Raw genomic sequence first — 20,764 nt, 5'->3', positions numbered from 1 at the left:
ACACCAGCTCTCACTCTGGCACCCATTCACGCCCACAAGTTCTCAACCAGGCATCTATTCACACCCACCCACACAAGCTCTCACCCAGGCATCCATTCACACCCACACACACAAGCTCTCACCCAAGCACCCATTCACGCCCACACACATAAGCTCTCACTCAGGCATCCATTCACACCCACAGATGCAAGCTCTCACCCAGGCTTCCATTCACACCCACACACATAAGCTCTCACCCAAGCACCCATTCACACCCACACACATAAGCTTTCACTTAAGCACCCGTTCACACACACACACACACAAGCTCTCACCCAGGCTTCCATTCACACCCACACACATACAAGCTCTCACTCTGGCACCCATTCACACCCCAAGCTCTCACCCAGACATCCATTCACACCCACACACACAAGCTCTCACCCAGGCATCCATTCACACCCAGATACACAAGCTCTCACCCAAGCACCCAAGCACCCATTCACACCAGCTCTCAGCCAGGCACTCATTCACATACAGATGCACCAGCACTCAGCCAGGCACTCATTCACACACAGACCACTAGCTCTCAGCCAGGCACTCATTCACACACAGACGCACCAGCACTCAGCCAGGCACTCATTCACACACAGATGCACCAGCACTCAGCCAGGCACTCATTCACACACAGATGTACCAGCTCTCAGCCAGGCACTCATTCACACACAGACCACCAGCTCTCATCCAGGCCCTCATTCACACCCACACACACAAGCTCTCACCCAGACATCCATTCACATCCACATACACAAGCTCTCACCCAAGCACCCATTCACACCAGCTCTCACCCAGGCACTCATTCACACACAGACGCACCAGCTCTCAGCCAGGCACTCATTCACACACAGACCACCAGCTCTCATCCAGGCCCTCATTCACAGACAGACGCTCCAGCTCTCACCAAAAACTTCTTCCTTCACTGCAAGGATGGGCTCCAGTTCCTTTGCGGCTTTACTCCGGCGGGCCTTCTTTTTTCGCCACCATGGGAATCGGCTCCCGTGGTGGCCTCATCGGGATCAGGTTTCCTCTTCGCTGCCATGGGCTGTGGCGGCTTTGCTTGGTCGGGTTTCCTCTTCACCGCCATGGGAATGGGCTTCCATGGCGGCTTTGCTTCCTCAGGGGTCGGGTTTCCTCTTCACCGCGCGGCCTTGCTTCGTCAGTGTTCAGAATCTTCTATTCCTCCCACCCCACCCCCGGGCATTCTGATGCCTGCCTCACCGGCCAATCAAAGGCTTCCTCCCTTCTTCCTACTCCCACTGGTAGGGAGGAGGCTTCTGATTGGCCTGCGCGGGGGAAGGCAGAATGAAGGAGGCTTCCCATTGGGCAATGGGGGTAGGAAAAAGGAGGCTTCCAATTGGCCCGCGGGGGCTGGCAAAAGGCAAAAAGAAAGTAGAACGGGGTAGTGGGACACCGGGAGACATGACACATCTGCCGGTGTTTGGCGACACACTAGTGTGTCGCGACACACTGGTTGAGAAGCGCTGCCCTGGACCAGACATATCTTGGCTCGAGACTACGTGCATCTGGGAGTTTTAAATTGGCCATAAAAACGCCATAAGAAAAAGCTCAAACAGTCTGATGCAGTACAGTGTGCTCAGCCGAGTGCACTGTTTAACCTGTGGTTGGACACATTGTTTGAAAGCATATCCTCAACCTCTTATGCCATAAGGGGATTAGCGCGTCCAAAACAAAGCTATTAGCTATTCTCCCCTGATGCAAAAAAAAAAAAAAAGTGCCTCCAACGTGCACATTTTTACCCTCAAAAATTAACGCCCGCCCGGAGCAGACATTAATTTTTGAGCAGCCCAAAAAGTGTACAGAGAAGAAAATACTGCTTTTCTGCAGTTCTTCCGACTTAATATTGTGGCAATATTAAGTCAGAGAAACAAACGGAAGAGAATGAAAAGTGTGCTGGCAGTCAGGTTAGGTGAGAGGGCATTCAATCATGAGTGCCCGTTTTCCCCGCTTCGATATTGGATTGGCCTGAAAGAGCCTTATATGCAACAAAGAAAACGCTGGACAAATACAATCACTGCCTCCCCCCCCCAATAGTATCATTCAATCCTCTTATATGGGAGTGAAGTCTGGGGGTCTATCATTAACCCCAAATTATACAAAACGGGAACAGAATCCCAATAGAAATCCTGTGCCTTGGGAGAGGAAGTGATGTCACCTCGGTGGATGGCTGCCTAAAACAAGGGCTCCTCCAACAACAAACATAATCCCTGCAAATCCTAATCATCCGAGCTTCAACTTTCACCCAAAAGTATTCTACTACGAAAGCTACCCTTACTGATGTCCATGAGACATAAGCAAGTGGATTTTAGGAAATACTCATACCATAAATTGGCTGAAGACGGAGGCACCCTGGCCTCTGACATGGCGGACCCTGAGCCAGCACAGCTAGAAGCTGATAATACCGCTGAGCTTGACCCGATGGATGGCATAGATCTCCCGACCAGATCCGAGATGAAAACCTGGTTTGCAGAACTTAAAACGGAAATTTTAAACAATTCGCAGGATATTATGCAATCGATTGAGGAACTTAAAGGGGATATCGCCAAAAATGGCCGCCGCATTTTTGAGATGGAAACCAGGGTGGATGCCAACAGTGAACATATTAAAAATAACCGCGAACAACAGGCAGTCCTTCAATCAGAAATTGAGCGAATTAACGAAAAGATGGAAGACCTGGAAAATTGCTCAAGGCGACAAATTTTGCGATTTAGGGGCGTACCGGAGACGTCTGATAACCAGGACTGCACCGTGGTGGTAATGCAGATATGCACCATGTTGCTGACTTCGGACATGGCCCCAACAAATGCGAATCCAGGAGGGGAGATTAAAATTGACCGGGCCCATAGGGTCCTGAGTCCCAGATTAACTAACAAACCCAAAGACATACTTGCCTGCTTTCACGACTTTACACAAAAAGATCAAATAGCGGCGATAGCTCGGAAGCAGGCCACGTGGCTCTGGCAGGGCACAGCCATAATGATCTTTGTGGACCTCTCGCCAATCACCATCAGACGTAAACAGGAGCTGAAACCTATTACGGATCTACTGTGCGCAGAAAATGTGAGATATAGATGACTCTTCCCTTTTGGGATGAGCTTCTTGGTGAAAGGAGAGACCCACCGCATAAAAAATCTACTTGAAGTGTCACGAGTACTTCATGTTGCAGGCTACTCCAGATTTGAAAATCTCCAAACGGCACCCAAACCCAACAATCGCAGAGAAGAATTCCCGAGGTGGCAGAGGGTGAATAAAGGAGATAAGAGGCTGCATCGCAACATGGACACCTCTGCCTCTCATCGGGACGCTACATGAGGTTTTCCAACTTTAGTTTTATGGTACATTTCTAACTCGCAGGTGATCTACCATAGGCTATCCGACTAGAGACTTTCCAGTCACTGGACCTTAGATTAAGCTATTATGATCACCCACAATTATTAGCAGATATGTTCAGGTTATCCTAATGTTACACGGATGGTTATAATTGTTTTATTAATAACTTTATTGTTTTTAGGGTGTTATTCGATTATACTAACCCATAACATCAGTACAGTGTTGTTGGACGGTAAGAAACGGCCACACTGAGATGATATCTTTCTCCTATACTCTAGCAGGTTGGGCACTTGTAGTAGTCCAATTTCTGGGGGAGTTGGTAAAGCGGGAGGGGGGTGGGTATGGGGAGTGGGTTATACTACACAGGTTACAACATGGTGACAATATTATCACAAAGGTTTGCTGCTTTTTTCGTCTATGTGATGATTGTTCTCAGGAGATCAATGGCTTTATTTTGCACGGCCTTTAGTATGTTGCAGATGTCTCATGCTACATTCAAATTTTTAGATATCGATGGTCTTGTTGAACTTGCTATCCCTTAGTGTTAAGCGCTTAAATTCCCCTTATAAGCGCCACTGTCTATTCTCTGAAATGTGCAGTCACCAAACCTCCATTGCTTTCATCCAAGAAACCCATCTCAAAAAACGTCATGAGCGTCTCCTTCGACACAATTCATTCCCTGCACAATATTGGGCTGCGTGCCCGTTGAACCATAAATATCTGGGAGTTGGAATATTAATCACTAAAGATGTGATGTTTGAGGAGGTGGCTTGCTATCCAGACCCAGAGGGACGATATTTGATTCTTCTTATAGCAATAGGGGGGGAAAAATACACCCTAGTAAATATCTAAGCACCAAACACTGGACAGGGTACATACTTACAGAACCTCACTCAATTAATTGATCAGTATGCTGAGGGCCACTTAGTCATAGGTGGTGACTTCAGTCTTACCCTTAATCCACACTTAGACAACTCACGGAGCACAGTATCCTCAGCGAGGGGTGACCGTAAAACCTTTAAAACTTTCCTGAGTCACTTGAATCTATTGGATGTCTGGCGAGTATGGCATCCTAAATTTAGAAACCATACATTTTTCTCTAGAGCCCATCAGTCATACTCCAGAACTGATCTTTTTCTAATAGCCAAAAGTTGTATTAATATGGTTAAAGGTCCAAAAATTGACCCAATTACCTGGTCCGATCATGGCCCGATCACTTTTCAAATTGAACTCAGCTCATACGAAAAAGGACATCAATTCTGGAAGTTAAACGAGAGTCTGCTCGAGGACAATGATTTCTCTATGCAGATTCAGGCTGACGTTAAAGAATACCTGCAGAATAATGATAAGGATGGGATATCCCCCATGACTCTATGGAACTGCCTAAAAGCAGTGTTACGGGGAAAATTTATTGCCAGAGGAGCACATTTAAAAAAACTCTGCACTAAAGATAAGCTAGATACATTGCATCATCTTCACCAACTGGGGCTCACACATTATGGTTTGGGGGATACGTCTACCCTAGCTGAAATGGACTGACTCAGACAGCATTTAGAGGAGTTGGAAGCAGCTCAGATTGCTCACAAGCTTACCATTACCAAGCAACTATACTACGAGGGAGGCAATAAGGCGGGTCGCCAACTGGCTAGAAAATTGAAAGTACAACAATTGCAAAATAATATAGTCAAACTAAAGGATGAGAAGGGAGGGATGTGTACTTCTAACGCTGATATCAGACAAAGGTTTATACGCTTCTATTCTGAGTTATATGCCACTGATCAAACCATAAGTTTCTCAGAGATAGGAGCCTATTTGTCCCAATCCTCCCTTCCACAAATTTTATCAGATAATCAGGAGGCTCTGGATAGAGATATCTCAGCTGCAGAAGTTACATGGGCCATAAAAAGTCTAAAGCCTGGGAATTCACCTGGTCTCGATGGTTTTATGGCTGCTTTTTATAAAAAATTTGCCAGTTCAGTGACACTTGTTGGTAAGTCACTTGTTGGTAAGTCTTTTCAACTCTTTACAGGGTCCGATATCTCTCTCTCAGGTAGCTAATTTGGCGGGGGTCACTATACTGGTGAAACCGGGCCGAGATCCTACTTTATGTGGGTCCTACCGCCCAATCTCGCTAATCAATTTAGATATGAAGCTCCTCGCCAAGATCTTAACGAATAGACTTATCAACTTACTTCCCCAGCTAATCCACCCTGATCAGTCGGGTTTCATACCCGGTAGAATGGCTTCTGATAATGTTAGGAAAATAGCGGATTTAATGTGGTGGGCCTGCACTCAAAACATCCCCTTATTGCTTTTGACGATTGATGCCGAAAAGGCTTTCGATTATGTACATTGGCCATTTCTGTTTCAAACCATGAGAGCTTTTGGGAACGCTTTATTCGATGGATCCAGAAACTCTATGAAGCACCGAAGGTGTGCTTGAAAATTAATGGGGGATACTCCTACTCTGTAGGACGGGGCACACACCAAGGATGCCCTCTTTCCCCTTTACTTTTTGCTGTTTTCTTGGAGCCCTTTACTCATCATATTAGAGATCATTCTAACAGCCAAGGGATTCAAGTGGGACATTTTTCCTCCAAGTTGTCCTTATTTGCGGATGACATATTATTTACCATAGCTAACCCTATCCAATCTTTAGTGGCGATCACGGAAGAAATATCGGCCTTTATCAAGATTTCCGGTTTTATAATAAATTTGGAGAAGTCTGAGCTGCTGAATGTTTCTGTGCCTTTGCACATGGTTGAACATATTCGGAACTCTCATCCATTCAAATGGGCCAAAGATAAAATTAAATATTTGGGGATTTACATTGGACACGGGAGCTTTTTTTTGTATATCAACCCTTCTATGTCTATTATTGCAGCCTAATAATGGGTGCAGAGCAGAATTAGGATGCTTCCCCTTACTCCTCACCATACAGAAAAGAATAGTCACATTCTGATGTCATCTAATAACAGTGACACAAAATTCCTCCACTACCAAGCTCTCTGTGAAGTAACACAAAAAATTCCTGCAAAAAACACAATTAGCAGCTAGGTAGCAAACCTGCATTACCAATCCAGCAGTAACACCCAAAACTCAAATAACTACAACCTGGCATACAAAAAGACGGCAATTCAAATATTGCAGCCTGCCCTAGAACACCAATATACCTCTTATTGGGAGCAGTGAATTGGAAATAGAGCAATCTGGATTGCTTCAGATCCCTAAACAGAAAACAGACACTCCAGAATCCATCACCTTGGTCAGAAATGCAAAAACCCCCCAAAAAACACAGACAAACCTTCACCAAATGCAGATTAAGAGTTCACAGACTAGAAATAGAAATATCTGAACAAAAACTGAGCTGGAAACTCCAAGAAGCCAGACTCTGCCTGCAGTGCAACACCGGAGAAACAGAAATGCATTTACTCCTGTTCTTGCAAAATATAAAAATATCAGTGATGCACATTTCCCAAAGCGTCAGGGAAAATCATAGACTTCCCCACAAAAAGAATGAGCAGGAAACAGTCTGTCATCCTCAGGGAAACTGGTTACAGTAGCAAAATCTGTGGTAAAATCCTGTCACCAGGCCAGAGCTGTAATGTGACCAAGGACAATGTGAAACAGTACTAAAACCTGAGACTTTCTCCCGATATTGTGCTTTCTGTGACTTGCAACTTTACTATAAGTTTGTAATTTTTTTTTCTTTTCTTCCCCTTATTATAATCATTCTGTGTACTACCTTGGAAAGACATGTAAAATAGTCCTGCCAATAAAGTTATCTGAATCTGAATCCGACCGTTTGTATGTGAGGGTATGATCTTATATCCTACCTTCCTAAAAAATATCTGCCTCTTTTCCTCTCACCTTCACACCACTGTCCCACGCGTGATATGTTTGCCTGCCTTTTTTTTTTACATCTCCTCACCTCTCTCTTTCTGCAGGATTTCTGGTGATACAGCCCTAGAAAGAGATATTCATGGCTCCGTCAGCGAGCAGATCCAAAAGAACTTTGCACGAAGCCAGTGGAAGGTGAGGACGTGGATGCAGGAGCCACCAGGAAGAGAGAGCTATGCTAAAAACCAGAGTCAAAGAAAGAAACAGAGAGAGAGAGAGAGAGAGAGGCACTAAAGAGAGAGAGAGGCACTGCTGAGGGGAGATAAAGAGAGGCAGGCAGGGGCAATAAACAGATGCAGGAGCTGCCGAAGAAAGAGAACAGGGACAGGAAGGGGGGAAAGGGGCAATAACAGGAACTGCCAAGGAGAGAGAGAGAGACAGGCAGGAGAAAAGCAGGGGCAATAAATGGATCCAGGAGCTACGGAGGAGAGGGAGAAGCAGGGGTAAAAACTGAGAGAAAGATAGATCTTGAGGTCAAGCGTGAGGGGTATGGGCATAATTAGTGCTTACACCCAAAATCCAGACTCACACCCATACAGGAGTGACTCGAAGAAATGAGGACAGTGAATACCTGGACAAGAAACACCTAAGGAGTGCAGGGAAAAGGGGATTACCTGTCAGAGAGAGAGAAGGGGGGTGAAGGGTCCAATGCATGAGAGATTGTTAAATGTTTATTTAACCAGGGGAAGGATTGTTCACTGTGGCCTCCCCTTTCTCTGCAGCGGGCATTCAATGCAACATCCTTCCTGCGCCACATCAGCAAGATGGGGCAGAGCGTGGACAGTGAGGATGCGCCGGCGGAGGCTGCACCATGAGGCAGATGCCATAAGAGGTGGGTGCAGGGGGGGGGGGGGGGTGTGGATGAAGAGGAGGTTTTAGAATGCAGGTAGGGTGAAGCCCTAATAAAAGGTGCAGACCTTTTACCTTTTTGGGTACCCGACAGTCTCCTCCTGGTCCTTTGTGTTTCCGTCTCAGTCAGAATCTGCTTGAAGGGGGTCTACGGAGCCATGAGCTTTCATTGACTCCCCCCCCTCCCACCCGGCCCCTGCTTCTCTCCACCAGAGAAGCGCGGATCTCAGCTCCCTCTAGAACTTGGCACAAGTGCGCAGCGGAGACCGGCCAGCAGGCGTGGCTATCGTGGGACTGTGGGGACTCCCTCTCCCCCCCACTGCCACACGGAGGGGCTAAGAGCGCTACCTCTGCGGCACGCCCAGCCCTGGCTGTGGCCAGCTCGAGGAGCGGGAGCCGCGCCTGTCAATCAGCGTCAGGTCTGCCGCAGCGCAGCGATTCCGGCGATCCGGCCCCTGGCACCACGCCTGGCAGTGCTTACGTTCACTGCATAGCTGCATTGCGATTTCTGTTGCGTCAAAGGCTTGCAAGAGATATATATATATTTTTTAAGGTTTAACGGTTTTTATTATTTTTGAACAAAGAACAAACAAACAAGCCGGAGGTGGGTGTGTCTCTGAGCCCACCCCCAGCAGCCAAGTACAAACAAAGCCACAGATAGAACCTCCCAGCCCCCCCCCCCCCCCCACCCAAGATTCTTCCTAATACAGCATCATCAAGAAGTCGATTACTCATTCAGTCTGTATGGTCCACACTACTCGCAATGCACCAAAAACAATCAAGGCGCCTTGCGCTCAAGCATTCAGAAGCAAACTTCGAGTGCGATGTGGAAGCGATTGGATGTAGGGTTGCCATACCGAGAGGAAGTGCCGTCTCGCGGCAGGGGAGTGCCTCGCCATCATGTTCTCCATGTTCATCATTGAGTGGAAGCTGTTCCTCCAGGCCCAGTAAGACGGATCATCAGCTGCCCTCCACTTGGAAAGAATGATTCGTTTACCAACAGCACAAGCCTTCCCCATAAGCAAGCGTGAGCCAAGATCTCTGATTCGTATCGGCGATATACAGCCAAATAATAACCACAAAGGAGTGACAGGGAAGACCACATTCAGTAAATCCGCCAAATAGTCAGCAATAAGTCCCCAGAAACGTTTAATCGGGGGACAGGTCCAAAAGACATGTGAGAGGGTGCCCAATGCATGACCACACCGCGGGCACCCCGCCGCAGAGGTCAATTTAAAATGGTAAGCTATCTGAGGTGACACATACGCCCGACTCAGAAATTTGTACTGCATTTCTCTATAATATTGGTTAACCGAGATCTTGGCTACACGACAAAAACAAACCTTGATAATAGACGGCGTAAGGACAAAATCCCCATCATTCGTCCAACGGGAGGCCAAAAGTGCAAACAAATCACCTCCCGCATCTTGCCGCAATCGTGCATAATAATGAGACACAGAGGGAGTCACACGGCCTTCCATTTGAAACAAATGTTTCATGGACTCGAAGGTGACCGAGCTCTTAAGGTCGTCAGGGAGGGACCGTAAATAATGAGTCAATTGTAGGTAAGAGAATGTGTGTGCGGTCCCTAGCCCATAGGTCTTTCTGACCTCCTGGAACGAGAAAATCCTCCCATCCATGGCAAACAAGTGCCCCAAGTGTGTAACACCCTTCGCCTGCCATGTCCGAAAATCTGCGGATTGCATTCCCGGGGTAAACTCTGCATTTCCCCGAACCGGAAGGAAGAAAGCACATTGGGGTAGGATATTCAACTTCCCTGCCACCCTCCTCCAAGACAATCGTATGGGGTGGACCAACGGGGCCCCCACCAAAAACGAGGGGAGTTTAACCGAGGACGCTTGTAACGTATAAGGTGGAATGTATGGTGTCTGTATCGCCCGTTCAGCGTCAATGGAAGTAAAGGTCCCCGTATCCAACACCCAGTCTCTAATAACCCGCAAATTACACGCTAGATTGTAAGTTCCCAGGTCCGGCACCCCCAACCCTCCCTTTCCCCACTTCAATTTCAGCCAGGACAGTGGTACCCGCGACTTCCCCCCACGCCAAAGAAATTTCCGTAACATACTATCTAAATAACTTAAATCGACACGATTCAAGAGGACTGGGACATTTTGAAGAAAGTAAAGCCACCGAGGCAATATGCACATTTTTAAAAGGTTTATCCGACCACTCAATGAAAGTGGTAGGGTCGTCCATCTGGTCAGACTGTCGGACGTGCTCCGCAGAAGCCCTGGGATATTCACCTCATAGACCTTATCCGGGTCAGCAGGGATATGCACCCCCAAATACCGAAGGGGACCATGAGTCCAATGTAACGGAAACTCCCCTGGCCAAGTGTCCGAGAGGGATTCCGGGTAAGCCAGCACGGAGGATTTATGGTCATTCATCTTCAAGCCGGAAAAGACCCCAAATGACCCAATCAATGATAATAAGTGAGGGACTGAGTCATGAGGAGTAGTAACAAGGACAAGCTGATCATCTGCAAAGGCCACGCCCTTGAATATCCGGGATCCGAATCGAACGCCCCGGATCTCCCGCTCCCGGGGGTAGATTTTAAAAGAAGCGCGATCAGCCTACTTTTGCTTGCGCATCAGACTCAAGCAAAAGTACGCTGGATTTTAGTAGATACGCGCGGAGCCGCGCGTATCCACTAAAATCCTGGATCGGCGCGCGCAAGGCTATCGATTTTGTATAGCCTGCGCGCGCCGAGCCGCGCTGCCTCCCCCCGTTCCCTCCAAGGCCGCTCCGAAATCGGAGCGGCCTCGGAGGGAACTTTCCTTTGCCCTCCCCTCACCTTACCCTCCCTTCCCCTACCTAACCCACCCACCCGGCCCTGTCTACACCCCCCCCTTATCTTTGTCGGGGGATTTACGCCTCCCGGAGGGAGACGTAAATCCCCGCGCGCCAGCGGGCCTGCTGCGCGCCGGGCCGCGACCTGGGTGCGGGTACGGAGGGCGCGGCCACGCCCCCGGGCCGTAGCCACGCCCCCGTACCCGCCCCCAAAACGCTGCCGACACGCCCCCGGAACGCCGCGACGACCGGGCCCGCCCCCCGACACGCCCCCGACACGCCCCCCTCCGAGAACCCCGGGACTTACGCGAGTCCCGGGGCTCTGCGCGCGCCGGGAGGCCTATGTAAAATAGGCTTCCCGGCGCGCAGGGCCCTGCTCGCGTAAATCCGCCCGGTTTTGGGCGGATTTACGCGAGCAGGGCTCTGAAAATCCGCCCCCCGGTGTAGCGCTAACAAAAGAGGCTCTAATTGGAGGATAAACAACTGCGGGGACAGTGGGCACCCCTGTCGCGTACCCCTCGTAACCGGGAACGCCTTGGAACGAGCGCCGTTCACTAAAATCACGGCCCGTGGGTCGGAGTACAATAAGCGAACGGCCTGTAGGAAAAACCCCCCAAACCCCAACCGGTCCAGCAGGTGGAAAAGATATCGCCATTCCACCCTGTCAAACACCTTTTCCGCGTCAAAACTGATGACCAAATGTGGTTCTCCCAACTGGCGACGTATTGTCATCGCCATCAGCACCCGACGAATATTCGCGAGGGCGTACCGCTGGCGGACGAAGCCCACCTGGTGATCACCTATAAGCGTAGGCAAAACAGCAGCCAATCGATCAGCTAGGATCTTCGCTAAAAGCTTGTGGTCTAAATTTAACAGAGAGATTGGGCGGTAGGAATCGGCCAAAAGTGGATCCTTTCCTGGTTTTGGTATCAGAGTAATAAATGCCATATTCTCCTGAGACGGAAAAGCGCCCCGAGAAACCATATCCGAAAAAGCCTCGGCCAAGGGACCCACCACCTGATCCTTCAGAACTTTAAAAAATTCTGCCGTGTATCCGTCTGGCCCAGGCGCTTTAAAAACTTGCAACTGTTGTATGGCCAAAAGGACATCCTGGGGTCGGATAGGTTGATTAAGGGCTTCACGTTGTAGCGCCGTGAGCTGTGGTAGAGGCAACTCTGAACAAAACTTTGATCCCTCCTCCCCCCCCCCCATCCGTAGCCGAGTACAAGTCGGCATAGAATGTACGAAACCCCTGGAGTATGGACTTAGTATCCCGAACGACTTCAACAGGAGAGATTCTCAACGCCGGGACATGACGGCTCGGACGTGACGACCGGATCAAGTTAGCCATCAATTTTCCGGCCTTGTCACTGTATTGATATAACCGGTATTGGTAGTATACATAGCTTTTTTTAGCCCGTTGGTGGAGTAGGGAATTGAGCGCCGTCTGGAGCGTACGAAATTCAAACCGGGTGTCTTTGGCTTCCCTCCTCGCCAGTGACTGCCTGACCTTTCGCAATTGGTGATTAAGAGCCACGATCTGCTTGTCCAGCATCTTCCTACGGTGGGCAACAAATGAAATAATCTCCCCGCGAATGACCGCTTTAGCTGTATACCAGAACAGGGATGGCTGCTGTACATGTTCCCGATTATGGGCCAGATAATCCGCCCATTTGCTGCGCAGATATTCATGAAACTTTTTATCCTGAGCTAAAAAGTAAGGGTATCGCCAACTCGGACAGCCCCCCCCCCGAGGCAGACAAACAAACATCAATCCAAACCGGGGCGTGATCCGAGATGACAATATTATCAATACCTGCATCCTGCACCCTAGAGAAGGCATGATCACTGATCAAAAAATAGTCTAACCTCGCAAAGGAGGCATGGGCCCGAGATACATGGGTGAAATCTTTCTCCATGGGGTGCAACACACACCAGGCATCCATTACATGTAGCGTATGCTCTAAAAATTGGGGTCCCTTACCCATAGATCTCTCCGGCTGTCGGGTAGCGGAGGCATCTAACTCCGCATCCCGAATGGTGTTGAAATCTCCCCCCAAAATCAAAATCGCTTGAAGGTAAGGAAGAAGATGGGCATACAAAGCTCTATAAAAAGCGCCATTATAGACATTCGGGACATAGACATTGCATAGTACGACAGTCTGACCATGGAGTTCCGTAATCAAAATAAGGTACCGACCCTGTGGATCCGCTATTTCCTTAACAATATGTATAGGGAGACTTTTATGAATTAAGATGGCTACCCCCGCGGAATTGGTAGAGCCCGCAGCACCACGCACCTCCCCCACCCAATCACGTCGCAGTTTTGCTTGTTCTAGCGAAGTCAGGTGGGTCTCCTGTAAATATGCCACTAATGTCGACTTCCGTTTAAGCCACGTAAGGATCTTAGTGCGTTTAATGGGCGAGTGGATCCCACAAACATTCCAGGACACAAATCTAGTTGGTTGAGTCATCCCAGCACTCCTGAAAGAGAATAAACTAGCGAAAAACCATGTATCCCGTGGAGGGGTCCTCCCAGCCGAGACCTCCCCACACGCCCAGGTGCGAGAATGTGAACCACAATACACAAAAAGATGACATACTTATGATGCTGTACAAATTCTTGAATAAGAACAACCCCTTCTGCATTATCTTCCCTCCCCCATGACCGCCTATCGGTCTTGCGCCCATGCTATCCCGTAGAGATAGGAGTACACGTTCCGATGTGCTCCCATCCTAGCCCCTAGTGAGTTCCCTCGTAACCAGCTCGTCCCTCCCTCCTATGAACACCCAGCCAACTTCACAGAGGATTGGAGGAAATAAGCACAACAACCCCCGATAGTCTAACAACAAACCAGGGATTTCCGGGGAGCCGTCTCCAAAAAAACCTGGCCTATTACCAAGCTCGAAAAAAGGCAAAAGTGATATCTCAAAAAAAAAACCGCGTCAGGTGAGGAGCGCCAGCCCTCCCAGACCTGACTGGAACTAGCCCCTCTCAAGCCTCCTGGCGAGTTCCGTCATCTCTGGGTGACAATAGGACAGGGTTAGGCACCGCACAACTCCGAGCCATGGACCGAACCAGAAATCGGGAGAGTCCAATCCCTCCCCATACCCAGGTCCACTATGTTAACCCCCAGGTCCCCTTAGTACAGGCAATCCGACCCTCCCGGACACAATGGTGGGTGACAGGTAGAAAATGCGGTTAGATAAAGAACAAGGATAATAATAATTAAAGAATAAAAAATAAAATAAAAAAAAGTCATGAACGTAGCAGCGCCGGCTAACACTTCGCCAGACGCCGCGTGGTAAGGAATCAGTTCACTCTCGGGAACTTGAGCAGTCAAATATAGTGATAAAAAATACCAAAAACAAGAATAAAAAGGGAAAGAAAAAAAAGGTCCCAGAGACCAATAGCTGGTAGAGTATAGAATTATCAAATAAAGCACCTCAAGAAGTGCCGCTGCATGGCACTGTGTCAAGCATGAAAAACAAACCAAAAAAAATCCTCCAAAACCTTTGGAGGGGGATGCAACCCGTCGCACAAGTAATACTTTTAATCCATAAAATCAAATTGAAAAAAAAAAAAATCCAAACTGGAAGGATCCTCTGGGTGTCCACGGTTTAGTTCCAGGGCCCAGGAGGCAGGCCCGACCACAGTTAGGCATAGCCACAGACCTCGCTGCTCAGGTGACTAGTTGGTCCACGAACTCCTTGGCTTGGGGCACCGAGTTGAAGTTATGCACCTTGTCCGCCGCCCAAATCCTCAAGCGGGCGGGAAAGAGTAAGGCAAACTTGATTCCACGATTATGCAAGGAGGTGCAAATCGGGGCAAAACCACGCCGCGCCTCCGAGACCGCTGCTGAAAAGTCCTGGAAGATCCTTATGCGGTGGGACTGATATTGCAAATTTGGTTTAGCACGAGAGGCACGCCAGATCTCTGCCTTATGGGCAAAATTATGAATTTTTGCGATAACTATGCGGGGCCTCCCAGACGCCGCGTTCCTGACCCCCAACCGGTGGGCCCTCTCCACCGCGAGCTTACCCTGTAAGTGTGGTAAGTAGAGCACATCTGGGAGCCAGGGCATTCTCCTCGAGGTGCTCCGGAAACCCCAGGAATCTCAAATTATCACGGCGGGCCCGATTTTCAAGGTCGTCAACTTTAGCCTGCAGGGCCAGGATGGACTTCTCCTGCGTGGCCATCTTTGTGTTTTGAGCGAGCGCTGCATCCTCAATGTCGGATACCCGGGCCTCAACCGAGTCTAGCCGGGGGGGCAGCGCGGCTATCGTCTCCTGGACCACTTGGAGCTGCGTCGTGAGTAGGGTCCACTTTTCGTCCAAGGCTTCCTTGATCGCGCTTTTAATGTCCGCCAAGGTAAGGGGTGAGTCAAGCGGCACGCCCTCACTCTCAGGAGGAGCCGCCATCTTAGGATCCAGTTCTCGGGGTCTCTCCTTCTCCCTCCTGCCCAGTTTTGTGGGTTTTGGCGAAAGCAATTTGGTTCGGGTTCACGCCGTGGACATAGAGGACCACTCGAGAGAGCCAGCACCCAGAAAATATTAAGTTTTCGCCGGTGAATTTAGCGCGATTTGCGGGGTAGAGCAGGAGCTAGGAAGCGACACGACTTCCCAGCTATCACATCACGTGACTCTCGATATATATATATTTTTTAATTGCAAAAATAGAAGAAATAGCGCATATTGAGATGAAAAAAAGGAAATAGGACCAAAAACAAGAAGGCAGGAACAGGTGGGCTGCCTGGAGTTTGAGGACTACATCCAGCACTATGCTCTCTTCCAGAGACAGGAAAGGGGGGGGGGGGGATAGGATTTACGAAAACCCTTATTTCCTTGGTTGGCAGGGCCAGTGTAAAAGTATTTGGCGCTCTAGGCGAATCTTTGATCGTGCACCCCTCTCCCTCAACTTACCACTTGCACAACGCTCCCTCCTACTGACAGCAGTGGCTGCAGAACAGTTCTCCCTTTTTTGGCAGTATTAGCTCTGGCACAGCACCCCTCTGGGCCTTCTGCTGGCAGGACTTTGCTGCCCCCCCCCCCCCAAAAAAAAAACAAAACTTTGGCGCTCCGGGCGACTGCCTAGTTTGCCTAATGGAAGCACCGGCCCTAGGTTGGAATGTGCAGCAGGATTGGACAGGATTTTTTTTTTTAATTGCCAGTCCCTGCTTATCTGAAGCCCTTTGAATCACACAGGGAGACGATGATTCCGTTAGACCGCCTCCAGCCCCTCTCTATCCTTTTGGAGGTACGGCCTCCAGAACTGGACTCGGTACTCTCCAGCTGAGATCTCACCAATGACCCGTACGGATGCACTGTCACTTCCTTTCTGATGCTGGTGATCCCTCCCCTGTGCATCCTAGCGCCCCTCTGGCTTCGGCCACCCTGCCTTATCACACTGCTTTTTTCTATCTTGAGATTATCAGAGACTATCACCCCAAGGTCTCTCTTGGGGGCAGTGTCTTCAAATGGGTCAGTTTTGCACATAGCTTGACAGGAGCGGACCTCATTCCTAAGCCAGGGTGTTTCTCCTAGTTGGAGAAATTTATGTGCATTAACTAGGAGCGAGGCCTCGGGGTGATCATGTCTTATGGTCTCAAGTCAGTAAAACAGTGTGACAAGGTGGCAGCCAGAGCTAGAGAGATATTAAGGTGTATGGGGAGAGATGTAGCCAGCAGAAAAAAATGAAGGTGAGCATGCCTCTGTAGAGGTGGCCGGTGAGAGCTCATCCGAGAATATTGTGTCCAGTTCTGGAGTTTGCACAAATAGGCTGGAGTTGGTCCTGAGAAAGACTACCAGAATATTACGGAGTCTGCATCAAAGGTTGTATGAGATGAGACTTAAGAACCTAAGTGTATCCTACATGAGAAGAAAAGCAGAGGTGGAGAAGAGGGATATGATAGAGACATTCAGGTAACTTAAAGGTATAAATCAGTCATATGAAGCAAATGTTTTTAGAGGAAAGAATGCTTTAGAGCAGGGGTGGGCCATTCCAGTCCTCAAGGGCCAGCGACCAGTCAGGTTTTCAAGATATACCTAATGAATATGCATGAAACACATTTGTATATAATTAAGGTAATGTGCATGCAAATCTATGTCTCATGCACATTCTTTAAGGTTATCCTAAAATACTGAATAGTTGGTGGAACCTGGAGGACCATAATGGCCCACCCCTGCTCTAGAACAAGAGGTCATGCTGTGACCTTCCAGTGGGGTAGACTCAGAAGGAAAATCAGAAAATATTTCTTCATAAAAAGGATGGTGGATGCATAGAATGGACTCTGGTGGAAATGGTGGTGACAAAAATGGGAACAGTATTCGAGGAAGATTGGGATAAGCACATAGACTCCCTACTGTTATGATTTGTGGGTTTTGTGGGCCCTTGGCCCGAAGTGAGGGTAGATACCACCTGACCTCACCGTCGGGAGGTGAGGTCAGCTGCAGCAGGAGCTAGAGACGCAGGTGTTGTCGCTGGTCTGGGACATAGGCGCTGCCCCAAGGAGCGGGGAAGTATAGGCTGTCTCTGACATAAACGTAGACCCTACCCCAAGGAGCAGGGAAGCACCGACAATCTCTGGGGTAGGATGTAGGCACTTGTCCCGAGGAGCGGGAAGTACAGGTTGTCTCTGGATTGGTGAGGGCTTCTTGGAGGCAATCCTAAGGAGCAGTGAAGCCAGCAGCAAAACTCCTGAGAGGCGCAGGCTAGCCCGAGGAGCAGAGAAAGCCAGGAGACCGAGTTTCCAGAGAACACACACAGGCCCCCAAGGAGCGGGTACCTGAACCAGGGTCCCGAGTCCGAGAAAAGTCCAAAAGGTCACCACAGGTCTGGAGAGACAGGGATACGTAGAGCAGTGAAGAAACTTGTTGCCAAGTCGGCTTGTGTAGGCTAGAGGAGGTGTTTAAATGTCTCCAAGAAATGATGTCATCAGTGGGAGGCCGGCCAGGAGTTCCCTCCCTTGACCCTTTAAGACGAGCACCAATGGCATGCGTGTGCGCGCGCGCCTAGGGGAACCCAGAGGCGGGGTATGGATCGGCGGCGGCATCCTCACCGTGAGCCAAGGTCCCTCATCGACGGACAGGGCCGCGAAGGAAAGAGGAGCATTTCGGACGCTTCCCCTGACCTGCAAGAGGGCTGGAAGCAGCTCCCAGCAGGACGGTAAGGAGAGTCGGTCGCGGGGACCGCGGCCGACCCACATAACAGTACCCCCTCTTCAAGACCCCCCCCCTCAGAGGGTCAGAGTAGCCTAAGTGCCAATCATTCTCCAAGTGTTGCAGGCTCGTGGCCTGAAGTTCTACGGAGCACAGAGGGATGACCGCTTCAAGACTAGCTTGAGAGGTGTCCTGAGGCCTCGGCGGTGTTGAGAAAGCCGCAGGGGAATGCCCTTCTCCCTTCTGAAGCTGCAAAACAGCGTGTAAATTCTGGATCTCCTCCTCCTTGTAGGTCAGCAGGGACACAAAACCATTCATGACTTGACTGTGCTTCCTTATGAGGGCTTCATGTTTGGCCATCTTGTGTGCTAGCTGCTCCTTCAGCTGGGAGAAAACAACCCTTAGGACGTTTTTCTGGAGAGAACCAGACCGGGTCTGAGTCTCTTGAGATTTCTTGCAGAGAAGAAGCGGATGAGGAAGGGCTGAGGCCATGGTTAGGGACTGGGGAGATTTCACTGGTTCTAGACAGGACTCCGAACACCACGACCCCCACTGGATCAGATCAAGCGAAGACCAGTCGAACTGAGGCTGATGCTTCTGCAACCATGGTAGACCCAGGATTACTGGATTCACGGCCTTAGGGAGGATGTAGAAGGAAATGGTCTGTGTGGTCCAGTCCAATTCTCAGAGAAAGGGGCCATGTGGCTCGTGTCACAACACCAGGAAGGAAGTTTCCATGGACCGAGGAGATGGTCAAAGGAGGAAACACAGGGCACGTTGGGAGTTGGTATTGATCCACGAGGTCTTGCTGAATAAAGTTCCCTCCTGCACCGGAGTCCACTAGAGCTTGAGTGGAAACACAGGTGGAGGGTAGTTCCATGGAGGTGGGCAATAGGAACAGGGATGATGTTGTAGTAAGACCAAGAGTTACGGTCTCTGACGCCTCCCAACATGGACTTATTTCCTTCTTTTCTGGGCATCGAGACAGCGAGTGCGTAGAATTATCACAATAAGAGCAAGGTCCAAACTGGCGGTGACGGGAGATCTCAGCACTCGTGAGGTGGGCACGGCCAAGTTGCATCGGATCCTCCAAGGACAAGGAACGGTCATCGCCTAAGAAACGTGGGTCCTTGGTGTGAGCCCACTGAGTAGTGCAATTCTCCCGGGCCCGGTCTTGGAGCCGTCGATCGATCTTCCCGGTGAGATCGATGAGTCCTTCGAGGGAAGTTGGAAGTTCTCGTGCTGCAAGTTCATCTTTAATTTGTGGAGCTAAGCCCTCCAGAAATATGGCATGAAAATTGTCCCCTTGCCAGTTTAATTCCTTGGCCAAGGTTCGGAATTCGATTGTGTAATCGTTCAAGGAGCGAGACCCATGTCGCAGGTGAAGAAGATCAGTGCCCATGGCGGGAAGCCTGCCTGGTTCTTCAAAAACCTGTTTACAGGCTGAGACAAAGTGGGGCAGGTTTGAAAGCAAGGGGTTGGAGTGCTCCCAAAAGGGAGACGCCCAAGCCAAGGCCTTGCCATCCAAAAGGGAAAGAATAAAGGTCGTTTTGACCAAATCATTAGGAAAAAGCACTGACTGAAGGGTAAAATGCATATGGCATTGGTTCAAGAATCCCCAACACCGTTTAGGGTCTCCCGAGTATCGAGGTGGTGCTGGCAAAGGAATGACCGCCTGATGGGATCGGAAGCCGGCAGGGGGGCCGCAGGGGATGGGGATGGGACGTTAAGTTGGGTCAGGGGATCCTGACGCACAGCAAGGCGGTTCACATCCGCCACCACCAGTTCTAACGTCGACTGGAGATTCTGAAGCTTCTGAACAAGGCTCGGAATGGACTTGAGTACAGCCAAGTCCACCGGTTGAGAATCCAGTCGAGCATTTAGGCGCTCCATAGAGAAAGCCAAGGCTTCCAGAAATTGCTGCTGCTCCTGGATCTTCTGGGCCAGGCCCAGGATGGCCTGGAGACTGGTCAGGTCCATTGGGTCCATGTACTTGGCAATCTGTTATGATTTGTGGGTTTTGTGGACCCTTGGCCCGAGGTGAGAGTAGATACCACCTGTAGGGAGGAGTCCCACAAGTCCTCACCGTCGGGAGGCAAGGTCAGCTGCAGCAGGAGCTAGAGACGCAGGTATAGTCGCTGGTCTGGGACGAAGGCGCTGCCCCGAAGAGCGGGGAAGTATAGGCTGTCTCTGACGTAAACGTAGACACTACCCCGAAGAGTGGGGAAGCACCGACAGTCTCTGGGGTAGGACTTGTCCCGAGGAGCGGGAAGTAGAGGCTGTCTCTGGATTGGTGAGGGCATATCGGAGGCAACCCCGAGGAGTGGGGAAGCCAGCAGCCAAACTCCTGGGAGGCGCAGGCTCCCCCAAGGAGCGGGGGAGCCAGGAGACCAAGTCTCCAGAGAGCACACACAGGCCCCCGAGGAGCGGGTACCTGAACCAGGGTCCTGAGTCTGAGGAAAGTCCAAAAGGTCACCACAGGTCCGGAGAGACAGGAATACATAGAGCAGTGAAGAAACTTGTTGCCAAGTCGGCTTGTGTAGGCTAGAGGAGGTGTTTAAATGTCTCCAAGAAATGATGTCATCAGTGGGAGGCCGGTGAGGAGTTCTCGCCCATGACCCTTTAAGAACAGCACTGATGGCACGTGCGCATGCCTAGG

General features: G+C 49.9%; 1 protein-coding gene across 5 annotated transcripts in view; it reads left to right on the top strand.

The window, feature by feature from the left end:
- PNCK (pregnancy up-regulated nonubiquitous CaM kinase) overlaps positions 1-20,764 on the top strand; it is a 91,004-nt gene that overhangs the window by 67,512 nt on the left and 2,728 nt on the right. For all 5 annotated transcript variants that reach the window (XM_029609256.1, XM_029609249.1, XM_029609240.1 and 2 more), the window contains 2 exons: positions 7,335-7,422; positions 8,010-8,119. In XM_029609256.1, coding sequence (XP_029465116.1) covers positions 7,335-7,422; positions 8,010-8,102 — 181 coding nt within the window. In that variant the 3' untranslated portion in view covers positions 8,103-8,119. The remainder of the gene's footprint in view (positions 1-7,334; positions 7,423-8,009; positions 8,120-20,764) is intronic.

Source organism: Rhinatrema bivittatum, chromosome 1, assembly GCF_901001135.1.
Source record: "Rhinatrema bivittatum chromosome 1, aRhiBiv1.1, whole genome shotgun sequence".
NCBI classification, from domain to species: domain Eukaryota; kingdom Metazoa; phylum Chordata; class Amphibia; order Gymnophiona; family Rhinatrematidae; genus Rhinatrema; species Rhinatrema bivittatum.
The sequence above is the reverse complement of the archived record's forward strand: the minus strand, read 5'-3'. Positions and strand labels throughout refer to the sequence as shown.